Source organism: Gallus gallus, chromosome 1, assembly GCF_016699485.2.
Source record: "Gallus gallus isolate bGalGal1 chromosome 1, bGalGal1.mat.broiler.GRCg7b, whole genome shotgun sequence".
NCBI lineage: Eukaryota > Metazoa > Chordata > Aves > Galliformes > Phasianidae > Gallus > Gallus gallus.
Window position 1 is genome coordinate 170,007,726 of NC_052532.1, and position 12,808 is coordinate 170,020,533.

Below are 12,808 nucleotides of genomic sequence, written 5' to 3' on the forward strand. Positions count from 1 at the left end.
CTTCCCTATAAATTGATGTTTGGCCAAAATAGCCTGTTAGAGATTAAGTATCTCATCTATGTTATCTAGTATTCTTACTCGGCAATTAGAAAGCCAGCCAGCAGAGGGGGCACAAGTTACTAAAACCTCTCCTCACAAGAGGTGATCGAGGAACAAGGAGATAAATCAGAGGCATGTTCCCTACGAATACTGTATCAAAATACATAGCAACAAGTAAACACTCTTTTCCTCTGTGACTGCATATACCTGGGAAAAGGCTGAACGAATGTATAAGCAGAGATAAGCAGTCGCTTATTGGATCCTGGTCTCTTAAACTATTTTAATCTGTTAGTTCATGGTTTCTAACACCAAAGAGTAAACACAATTAGTCCAGTTCTGATTTGTTTGTGGTCTTTGTTTGCCTGTTTTTTTGCTGTCTATTGCCCTTATTCTACTGCCCATCGTTTGGAAGCTTCAGTCACAGTATTCAATTATATTCACGCCACCCACTTTTATTCTGAAGATAACACATAGGAAGAACTATTTTATCTTCTGGACAAAACCTTAAAAACAACTTTAAGAAACTGTTTCCTATCAAGATCTGAACTCATGCTTCCATTAACTCATCTTCTTTTCCCACAAGGAAAAGAAAATGATGTTCAAGCATTCACGTTTTCTCCTGTACTCATTCATACTCTGAAAGTCAGTATATTGATGCCAATGATCTTGCAGTAAGAATGGATACTACAGAAGAGCTTCCCTCTGTGATGTGATTTCAAAACCTGAATTCAGCAACATACAGCTATCCTTCTCTATAAACCACAGGGAAGATATTACAGGCAAAATCATTTTTCATTTCCTAGACAACTCTTCCTTAGCTAACTATGTTACAAATAGCTAAGAGTTACTCTTCCAATGTCCAAGGCATGCAATAACCAGTTTCTTATCTGGAACGCTTAAAAAGGATTACGAGGTAGTTGTATAGCTTTTTCTTCATCTCTTAGTGACACTATAGATTAACAGTAAATTGAATGATCTTCACGCATGCAGGATATTGATTCTATGGTAGAACTGAAGTTTTTTGTATTTCAGATGACTGGAAAAAAAAAAGAGTTGCAGGTTAAACAAAACAATTAGCAAAGGAGAACACACGCCTAACTTCCTCCTAAGCCAGGCCAGAAATCACACTTATTAGCACAGCAGTTGCAGAACATAGGAATGGAGGGAGCATTCTTAAACAGGTTATGCAGTTCCACTTAAAAAGGAGATTGAAGGTATTTAGTAAAATATACATAGAATGAAAAGGTAATTTGCACCAGAGTATTCTTGAATATGTCTTAAGATAATATTGAAGCTGCAAATATATTCTTATATCTTTTCTGCCCAGCTTGGAAGCCCCACAGAAAAATTCAGAGATATGACCAGATATTACTTACATATTACAGGGACAAAACTAACGAATTACATAAGAAATGAGATACCAAACTTTGTAAAAAAAAACCCACAAATGTTTAATATATGATAAATATTTAAGTACAAGAACTCTGCTTGTTTTGCCTGCCCTTGCAAGCCTGACTTCTATAAGCAATAATTGCATTGCGTATCTGTCCTAAAATGTGCAATTGAGTTATTCTGCAATTATAGTATCATTTTTACAATGCTCATAACTTTGCAGATCCTGCATTCCCAAGTCTAGCACCGAATCTAGTGAATCTAATGCATACAAGACTACCTAACTATGCACACTCAGTCATTTTGGAACCCTACTCAAAAAGTTTGTCCTAAGAACAAAGCCAAGATTAACAGCAAGAAACACCGAAAAGGCAACTGAAAACAGCCTAAGAAGGAGATTCAATGCAAAAGATGATTATTCTGGAATATAAAGCCTCCACAGTGAGCAGTGCACATATGAAAACAGAAGGGAGATTTGTCAAGGAAACATTTTTATAGGCTTGGTACTGAATAATACAAAAATAATGAATACACAGTAGGATTTACTAGGACAGCAGACCACGAATCCCAAGATTCACTGATATTCTTAGTTCATAAATCACATACTTCCAAACATTTGTAAATCAGCCTCAAAAACACCACTTCATTATAAAAGTTTGTCCTGTTTCTTTTATCTAAGAATAAATTTAATTGAGTTCTAAATAACATATTATGTAAGTGATAACTTCTTGATTAACTTGTAAAGTACTCCAATTTAGGTTAGGTCCTTGATAAGTTTGAAAAACAGTTAAGTCCTTGAATCTTTCACAATTTATGACAGGTAACTTAACATGATATTCTCAAAATAAAAAACAAAACCCAAGAACTACATAATGTTCTTCATATACAGTCAATTCCAGCAAGTAATAGTGAGGAACAGCAACAAAACTGCAAACAACAAAAAGGAAAGCTACTAACACGTTAAACACGTTAGCGCCAAGCTAACTGATTCATGAAAAACCCCCAAATGAAAGAACTAATTCTGCATGAAATTGAAACATACAAGCAGGAAAACAACCCTGAGTATATCTTGCACCTTATTTTTAAGGTAATGGAAACTGTTACTTAAAAATAAAGATGCACCTTATTATAGATTTGTAAATGAATTGCTACTGGAATCATGCTGAAGTTGGATATATCAGCCAACAAATCCTGCTGGTTTCCAAAGTTATTTGGCTAAATACAGTAAATGCAAGCTGCTAAAGAACAGCTTATATTTGAGCTTTTATACACTTTTAAAAGACAGCTGATGTAACTGTCCATGCCAAATATGACTTGATCTTTAAAGCCAACCCCCAAAAATCTGGGTTTGAAAATCATTTTGGTCATATTTTCTAAAAATATTTCTGAATCTTTTATTCCAAAAATAATTGACCTTGTCGGGCTTTGGATCAAGTCCCTAATTACTGCAGTCTTTCTGCTTCACAGCAATGATTTCACATAGCTAGGCCTGGCTCAGTTAGTGGAATTCACAGTGCTAGGACAGGCCTCTGTCCTCCACGTACTGGAGTAGCAAATTTCACAACTACCAGCAGGGAAGCATCAAATAACCAAAGTGGAAAAGCCAAAGATATATATATATATAAATAAAATTCTCTCTACCTTTTGGTAGGTTATCAACTCAGGTTAAAGACAAGCTGACTGAAGGTAGAGTATTGACTCATGAATATAGGGTGAATGATTGCTTCCCCAACACTTCCCAATGATTCCCTCTTGGAGTTTATCACCACTACAGCAGGAACAACCTGGCTGTTAAAAAAATTGATTCTGAACCACTTTAGTTCACAGTTCAGCTTATTAAGGTACATGAATCAATCACTAGTTCAGTTTAATGTACTACATGAAGTCACAGTCACAAGTTGCTCCTAGCTTGGCCTAACTGTGAGAGTCTAGAAGTGCAGGAGTGGAGCAGAGCAGACGTCTAGGATGGGTGCCACTTCAGCAGTCTTACAACAATGCACACAATGAAGTGAGTGCTCTGGGAATTTAAGTCCCAGGGTGGAGTATTTGGTGAAGGAGAGATGAACGCAGAATATGAGAAATGGCTATCTTCAACTAAAGCAACAATGTCAGCACCTTAAATTGATTCCAGTGACAAATATTCTGGATTTGTCCAGTGCAGCCTTTTGTCTCAAGGAGACACTGACAAAATGCACAGTATATTCCGATCATTTATCCTCAAGCACTGTTACTGGATGAAATCAGATTAACACCCTGTTCTCCACAAGCAGGAGCAGTTACATGCAGATTGAAAAGAAAATCATGAATTAAAGGGAATGGATGCTGGACAGACACCAAATATAACTATTCAGGCAGAAGTTTGCTGGATGAGTCAAGAACTGGATACTAACCATGATTTTCAGTATTTATGTCTCTGAATAACTGTCAGAACTGCACACTAGAGAACTACTCTGCTCCTTCTAGATCAGTTTTGTATGACATCCCCAAGCTTAAAGCCATGGAACAACACCAGACATAACCAATACTCATCTGCTATTCTAGTTACCTAGTCATTAATGCTGCCAGGCCCACATGTTAGAGTAGGATCAGCTTTTGACAAAACCTCTTGCCCTCTCATTCGAATAGAAGCTTCATCTATTCAGTTTCTTTGTCATACTCATTCATGTTTCCAGACTAAAGTTAAGCTGCCATCTTAAAATTAAATACTTTCTATTTTTTATGTTTGTATATATACAATAATTTAAATATTACCTATTTTAATTCAGCTGTAGGCACTAACCCAACTTCCCCACTGGAAAAACACAGGCTTAAATCTCCAGCGTGCTGCAGATTTATGCTAGCCAGGGCAAATCAATTAAATGAGGCAGAGGCACTATGTCTAGAATAAAAACAACAGGTGCTTAGATAACATTCTTGAGTTCTCATTATTTTAAGATAAAAATTGCTATACGTTTTTGGAAAATCTAGTCCATTAGGGGTCAGCTTTACAGTACCAGGATTACAGGCATCCCTTCTTAATTTTTAAGGTAAAGCATACAAGCAAGCACCTGAAATCCTATTTGCTGTCAATACTTGGTATTAGACTAGTATCAACACATTGATACATAGAAAATACTTCATAAATACACACAAACCATTTCTTATCTGATGCAGTAGTTTTTCTTCAAATGAGACTAGGCTATGCTTAGGACAGTGAAAATTAGCACCATAATCACACAATGCAAACTGCATACTTGATGGAGTCCTGTATTAGCCAGATGCTAATGCTCACAAATTTTATGAAATTCCAATCTGCTGCACAAACAACAGCTGAAAACAACTCGATTAAAGGGCCACACAGTATGACGCTAAAAATCGCAACATCAAGTGCAAACATTAATACGTTCTCCAACTGGTAGATGCAGATATGGAAGTATTCAGTGAACCAAAAGACACACTGTGTCGTTACAGGCACAAATACACACAAAAAGCAAAAAAAAAAAAAAAAAGCAACTGCAAGCAGGGCTCCCAGGCAACACAATTAGTTCCAACTGAACCTCAGTCAAATAAAGTCAAACACATAACAAATAACAGCGCTTCCCTTCAGGCTTCAGAGGTATGGGCTGTCCAACTACTCAGTAAGAAAACAGAAAAACTTAAAGAGAATACTGTGATAGACACTGGGGGAAAAATACTCTGTGCTCTATAAAATGACCGATCTCTGGCTTTGCACCTACGAGTATTTGCTTCCCATCCCGGGCAGCTGGCTCCAATGGAGCACAAATATAAAGAATACTTCACCTAGAGGACACATACCTTTAAGCACCTAAATAAGAAAGACAGTATAGCCAGGGAGTCTATCATGAACTGTGGCAGATACGAGGTTCAAGATAAAAAGGCAAGAGATACAATACTGGAACTCCAAACTGGCCTCACTAGCAAGTCAGCAGAGGCCAAGTAGCAGCCTGACACAGACACCTACAGCAGCTGCTGTACTGCTGGCAGCCTGCCCCCACCTGATCCCTAAAAATCAAAGTCACTGCTGACACGTTATGGCACTGATCCTTCCAAATCCAATTTATTGAAATATCAAGCACTTAAAGAATCAAAGTGGCCAAAGCATATCTGATACTCAAAACATGAAGTATCTCAATTCTTCCTGCTAATGAAAGAGATGGATGAGATCATTTTAACTAGGAAAAGCACAGTATTTTGTGTAAGCTTGCTTTAACTTTTAATTCTTCCTTAAAAACACACTGGATTAAAACTAGATGAGTGATTTTAACAACACCTAAGTCTGATGTGATTATTACTCCTGAGACTCAGTGAGCTTTGTTAGTCTGGGAAGGCTGAAAAGAATGCAGTTTCCCCTGGCAAGTGGAAAAAGATGCTGCAGTGCTCACTAGAAGATACGATAAAACATAACTACCTACAAATTAGAATCATTTCAAGCATGGACTAGATGACAGACTTGCAAATTACAGCCTAAAAAATATAAATTAGGGAGCTGTGCTTAACTTCATCACATAGGAGGTGAGAAAGGCTGATTTTCACCAGCACTTCACATACATCTTTGACATAATAGGCATTTAAATCTATGGTAAGGCCATTTCTGCTCTATAGGATAATTCATAGTCATCTATTTTCTTTAAGTATTTCTGCCATTATTATACTTAAGTTTGCTATGTTTTCTTTTGTCTGAAATTCTCCCCTTTATGTTTATTGGGAAAGGTGAAAGAGAACTGGGAGATCTCCACCAAGAGTGGGAACCTCTGCCTCTACCAACATGAAAAGCAAAGTGCTGTGTAACCATGCAAGCATGACAAAGCAGGAAATGCTAATCTAAACTTTGGTTCCAAATTTGGATGCACATTCAACACAAGCCATTCCAGCGCAGTGTTTATGACCCCAAAACGCCAAGACAAAAGGCATGCCTGATGGATTCTGACTTTTGGAAGCAAGGAATTCCAGTAACAATCCTCAAAAAATAATCAGATAATAGAACTATTCAACAGAACATGCCACTGCAAAAGCATAACATATGTAAATACCAGGGACAAGATTTCACATGAGTGTTTCATGCCTTTTTTTAAGCTCAGCGTATTTTAGGGCACAGATGTGCAACAAATAAGGAGACAGTCTACAGTGTGTGACTTAAAAACTTAAGTGCACCTACAAGCACAATTAGAATTGATCTCTTAACCACGCTATCTACATGTACTTGGTACACAGTTGTATTAAAGCTATTACGGCCAAACGTGTCTCTAAAAACCAACTCTAAGCTTTACTGTGTGAACACATCAGCACCAGTGCTACCCTAACTACTAATGGGCCTAACCATATATTCAGAGTAGCAACTAACCTAAGCTTAGATTGTTTGATGTTCATGCATTGCATGAATAAAACCTTTGGGAAAAGAAAATTAATTAAAAAAGCCATTGGATGCAGGGCACCTTTCAACTTCCAAATCAAAAATGGGTGTTTCTAAGCCTTACTGTATTTCTAAATTCTCAAAATACCCATAAACAATTCCCTTTCACTTGGATTTATGTTAGCCTCAAACTGTCTTAATTATACTTTCCTGGGTATGTGAAATACAATGTAGGAAAAAAAAGCTCTCACTAAAACTGGGCACAAACTGTTAAAGTCACCAAAAATGTACTTCCATTTTTTAAATAGGGAATGCACCTTTCTCATCAGTGGGAATGAAAAACGTGTGTCTCAAATCTACTTGGAAGTTGGCCTTTTTGTCACGAAACAACTACGTTAGCATGTGCTTTTGTACCACCACATTTAACATGTGAAATTCATCTCTAAGCCAGTTTGTCCATATCAGTAATTACGCTGCTGAAGATACGTGCAAGTAAAATTAATGAGATGAAAAGCTCATTAGGAGTTTCTGCTATTGAAAAGTTTCCTACTAGCAATATTGAAATGAAATTTCATCCTGAAAAAAGGAAAAAATAGAAAAATAGGAAAAAAATATACCAACACAATGACTTTGGAAATCCTTAAATGCATTTTATCCTCTCAAGCCTCATTTGATGTAATAATGGAAAAAAACAGTAAGAGACCCTCATTAAGCAAATAATAGAGAAAGTGAAACAAGGGGTTTCAGATAACCAGAGCTTTAGCAATTTCAAACATCCTTCAGATTCATTTTTAGTAGTGCTGTGTCAGTCCTTTGCATGCAAGCTTCAAAATAGCAGTGATGCATTTTACCTACCTTAGCTTTATTGCTCATTCCTAGAAACTTGACTAGAAACTGCAAACAGCTGAAGTAGCTGGTTCAATCCAGCCACTTGTTTATATTTTGCTGTGTTATTTAATAGACACATTCATGTTCTCTGTTTCCACAGAAAGAATAATTCCAGAAACACGTCACTAATATTTAACCCTTCTATTACCTCTAACAAGCTGCATTTGTTTGTATCATTCAAAAATACTCAGTTAAGTTGTAACTACACTGCTGAACTTGTATCACTGAACAAGTCATAGCAGTAAGATTTAGAAGTATATTTCAAAAGGATGGAAAATCTGCTAGAAATAGGTTCAGTATTTGACTACCCAAAACAATGGGGAAACCAAAGTGGGGAGAAGATGGCAAAGGAAGTCAATTAGCTAAAACTGGGCTAATGAAGTACTATGTTCTGTGTGATATGACAGTGAGCCTACTGAACTGCATACATTTAAATTGCTTTCTTCCAAAATATATCAAAATCCTGTGAATTTTTCCTAAGCTTTCTATAACAACGCAGGAGGTGAAGAGGATCATTATTTTTAGCAAAAAGCTGACACCTTATTTGAAGGTTCATTCTTTTGCTATTATCATCAGGACAAAACATAGTATGTGCAAGAAATTATTGCTGGACTCAAGAATTATAAAACAGTTCAGTCTGTAAGCGCTGTAAAAATTAAAGGAATACTCACCTGAGAATATTTACTTTCAAAATCCCTAGTAAGCTGACTGATAAGAACATCAAATTAATTTCCTTTTGTCTGTTACACTGCCTCCTTGTATACCTGTGTGTGCGTGCTGTTGACAGAAGCCTTCAAAATTTGATCTAAAAAACCCCTAGGTAAGACAACAGGCTTATAAAAACATACTATAGCATTAATATCAGAAACAGCCTTTAAAGATATCTTCCAGATTCTTGATTATCTAACAATGCTGACAGTGTTCCTTTAAGATCTGAACATGAGATACTATTATCAGCTAATGTAGCTGTACACTCAAATCATCGTGAGCAACTGAGTCAGTACTTATTTACTGAAAAAGTAATAATGGTAAATATTCATTAAACCATAAACATTAATTTTCCAAGAAAATATGAAGGACATTTTCCTCAATTTCAGAATGACCAGTCATCATTCTTGTTCAGGAAGTCAGCTGATGGAGAACTCTGGTCTACTTAAAAAGAAATCAAGCATAGTGAGTCACACTGCCATTTAAACAAACAGTTCAAAGTTAGCAGGGAGACAGGACATCATGCTGCTGGATGACTTAACCAAACAACCCTATTGTGTTTATAACGTGTCTTGTCATTTTTATCTATAAGGATTTGTTTTACAACTCATACACGTGAAACGAATGGAAGAAGATTGTCCATGCAACCAAAAACCAAGCATGTTAGTGAGAAGATGTTAAGTGAGATTTTTCCAGAGAAAAGCTCAATTAATGTTTGGACTTATTACTTTACATAGCAACATACCTAAAATAAACTAAATGTTGTGTTTCTCTAAAATTATCTGTTCCTCCACTCTAAGATAACCACTCTCCAAACACTTAACTATATTTAAGTAAAATACTCAAGCATTCTATGATCTTAATTTTTTTAATTGACAAAGAAATACGTGAATCTGAGCTGAATAAAATATGTTGAATGTCACTGAGAATTTTGGTGATTTTTATTATCCTGACTTCATAATCCTCTCTTACCACGTACGTTTATACACAGATTTATCTTAAGCCATTTAGGTAGTAGACTTCAACAATAAGAAGTCTGATGGATAACGTGACCTTTCGCTCAAAGGCCAATGTGAACTTGAGGCAAATGAACTGGCTTGCATCTCATCCTATGAGTGCCGACAGACCAGCTAAGAGCTACAGAATTTAATTTGATTTATGAAAATCTGCTACTTTGATTAGTAGAGCTAGAATGGGAACCAGACGCTTCAGCAGCAGATGATCTGGCACTTGTAATATATCCATCTATTTTTGCAGATGCTAAAAGAAGTCAAAGTTCTACTCAGTCACTTGACTGTGCATTTGGACTCCTCTTCAACAGTCCATTTCATGCACGGAGCAGAGCAAATAGCATGCCTAACTACAGTGGGTTCAAGCACAGAGAAAGTCCTTCAACCAAAACAGACTAGACAAAGCTACTGCTCCACAATCAGCAGAGCAACAACCTGCAATAATGAGAACTACTAACAGGCCAAAATAGTCATGACCACCCAATTACCCACTTGACTAAGTACTTCAGCCTAGCTGGTTCATTCAGTGCAAATTATATGGGCTTCATATATTTCTTCATTATCAGTAGCAATGGTAAAGAGCACATATTTCATGTACGTGCCTACAAGGGTAAATGTTCCACAAAGCTTCACATTGCTAATGTAACTAAGAAAAATGGCAGAAAATGGGAAAGATTAGCACACAGAAGAGGACAGCAGATGGTAATAGACAAAAAAAAATAGCCATGTGTGGAACTAGCTTTTTTGGGTTGTTTTTTTTTTTTTTTGAAGTTTCATCACCAAACTGGCATTTTAAAAATGTTTAGACTCAGTCACCTAGTGGCAAAGCCATGCAGTGCAACATGAGAGAGATCTTCCCAAACAAACATGGCGTGTTACCATAAACTGCACTCAGACTGGAAAAGGGAGGGAGAAAACAGGGACTTATTTTCACAGCCACATTCCCATGTTAAATACCAAGAGCAGTAACTAATCTTAAGAGAGTAGATGAAGCATTACATGAGAACAACAAACGAAAAAGGGAGATTCACTTTAGTACGTCCCACGTGAAAAATACAGGATATACTTTGCCCAGTACTGGTAACATCTTTTATGCAAAACAAATCCAGGGTTTGATCCAGTGCCAGAAGGAACTGGGTATGCTTCTTAAAGTGCATATTTAACCTAGAGTTACTGGCTTGTAGCAAGTCGTACTACCGAGCAAGAGAACACTGGCCCTTCCCAGGAGTAGTCCTGTTTTAAGGGGTCAGCTGCCATACAAGCATTTGAAAAGCAGAGCTTCTTAAGGCTCTGATATAAACAAACAGGAATATGAAAATAAAGGTATTCAGAGCAATGTTGAAGTAAACTCACTGGAAAAGAATGGTTTGAAAAAGATGTGGTCAGCTTAGTACTTTAGGTGCTTTAGTGCTGTCAGAAAAAAGAGCTCATCTCCCAAATCGTACTTAACTGATCATACAACACCATGTAAAGAAGTCAATGTTTTGAAGACCTCATCAGGCTCATCAGTTAAGGTTCTGGAATTTGTCACCCCCAAAAAATCACAAAGTTTAACTGAGAAAGTCAACTTGAAGATTACATCATAGTTTAAAAACAGAGTAATGAGGAAAATAAGAAATAATAGTTGGGTACAGAACTGTAGTCAGTACCTAAACTTCTTCAGACTGTCTGAGCTCTGCTTGCTTTTGATAAAGCCCCCGTATTGAGTACTTCATGAAGACACCACTTTGGGCAACTGTGGGAAGCTTGTGCTTTATGATTTTTCCACCTATTACCGGTCAACCTACCTGCCCATAGTTGTCTATGCCAGTTACTAATCTATTTAAGTTTAATAAATCAAAAGCTGTTCTTAGGGACTGGCCAAGAGTTGTAAGTCCTTCAGCCTGAAGGTTTTTCAGTTCATTCATGAACGTCGCATGGTTTTCCTTCCAGCCAGCCTGAAAAGAGAAACGCGAGAAGGCTTATTGGTGGGACGAGCTCGGGACAGGAGCCTCCTACGGGATCGGGCTTTTCTGTTGGCTACAGCGTCTCCCTTAAACGCTAAGAGAAAACACCTCAGAAGTTACCAGCATTCAGTATCATTTCGTAGAGCCTGAAAAGACGGACTTTGAAGATCTTAACGCTCTGCGTTCATCGAATATTTGTTACAAGGGTTGGGTTTCTGCGAAGCCACACACACACACACGAAGCTACCTTCACACAGGGCTCGCGATCCCCGAGAGGCGATGCCCAGCGTGTTCACCCCCCGCGTCCCGCAGCCCCCGCCCCGCAGGGCTCTCCTCGCCCGCCCCTTCCCCGCCGAACTCTCCTCGGAGTTGCTGTCACTTCTCCCAACTTGAGCACACCTCCCCCACAGTTCACTGCCGCTCACACACACCACACGGGGGATATAAAAAAAAAAAAATGTCGGCCATGTTGATGTCAGCGCCGCCGCCGCTGCCCGAACCCGTGCGTGCGCGGCGCCGCGCGGCCCGACCGAAGGGGCGGCGCGGCGGGGCAGGAAGGAGGGCCGGGGGGCGGCGGGGAAGGAGGGGGGAGCGGGGTTACCTTGATGGCGTAGGGAGGCTCCTCGAAAGTGACCAGCATGTACCTGTCTCCCCTGCTGGCCGGGTCCCGGGCTCGGAGCTGCGGCGCGGGGACAAAGCGGAGGGTGAGGCGAGAGGAGGCGCCGGAACCCCCCCGGCGCGGCGCTGCCCACCCCCCCCCCCCCGTCTCTCCCGCAGCCCCCGCGCCCCCGGCCCGCAGCCCCCCGCCGCCCCCTCCCCTCTCGCTCGCTCTCGCCTCCTCTCGCCAGGCAGCGCCGGTACCTTCATGAAAGTCTCTACAGCGCCTTTGGCTATGTCCAGATAGGTGGTGCCCAGATGGGTGCGCTGGTTCATGGAGGCGGACGTGTCTATCAGGAAGAGTAAGATGGGCATAGTGCGGAGGGGCCGGCGGCCGGGCGGCTACATGGACAGCGGGGCGGGAGGGAGAGGGGAGAGCAGGGGGAGGAGGAGGAGGAGAGGCAGCCGGGGTCGGGAGAGGAGCGAGTGGCTGTGAGTGCTGTGCACGGGAAGGGCCTCCCGCTGCCCCTCTGCCGAGGCGGGGGAAGGGGGCAGCGCTGCCTGCCCTGCCCTCCTTTGTGTGAGGGGCCTGCCCAGCCCGGCACGGGCCGGGTGCTGCGGGAGCGGCGGGGAGGGCTGCGCTGCTGCTAACCTTCCCCCCCGCCACCACCGTCCTCCTCCACCGCCGCCCGCCCTCCCCTCCCCCTGTTGATGTTACTCAGAAGTTTCAGGCGGACCAGCCGCAACCCGACCGCCCCGGCACTTTCTCTCTCTGACTGAGGCGCTTCCTCGCTCGCCGCCCGCTTTTAAGGGCGCCTGGGCAGGTCGGGGCCCGCCCCCGAAGGACACGTCCCCGCCCCACGTGACCGCCTCCCGGC

At 40.4% G+C, this 12,808-nt stretch overlaps 1 protein-coding gene across 4 annotated transcripts in view; it reads right to left on the reverse strand.

Moving 5' to 3' along the window:
• Positions 1-12,711, reverse strand: part of INTS6 (integrator complex subunit 6) — a 41,768-nt gene extending 29,057 nt beyond the window's left edge. For 2 of the 4 annotated variants that reach the window (XM_015276105.4, XM_015276100.4), the window contains exons 1-3: positions 12,195-12,711; positions 11,935-12,012; positions 11,175-11,324 (exon numbers count right to left, since the gene is read on the reverse strand). In XM_015276105.4, the coding sequence (XP_015131591.2) occupies positions 11,175-11,324; positions 11,935-12,012; positions 12,195-12,305 (339 nt within the window). In that variant the 5' untranslated portion in view covers positions 12,306-12,711. The remainder of the gene's footprint in view (positions 1-11,174; positions 11,325-11,934; positions 12,013-12,194) is intronic. The other 2 variants (XM_046900156.1, XM_046900157.1) reach the window with 2 other exon arrangements.
• Between the last annotated feature and the right edge of the window lie 97 nt (positions 12,712-12,808).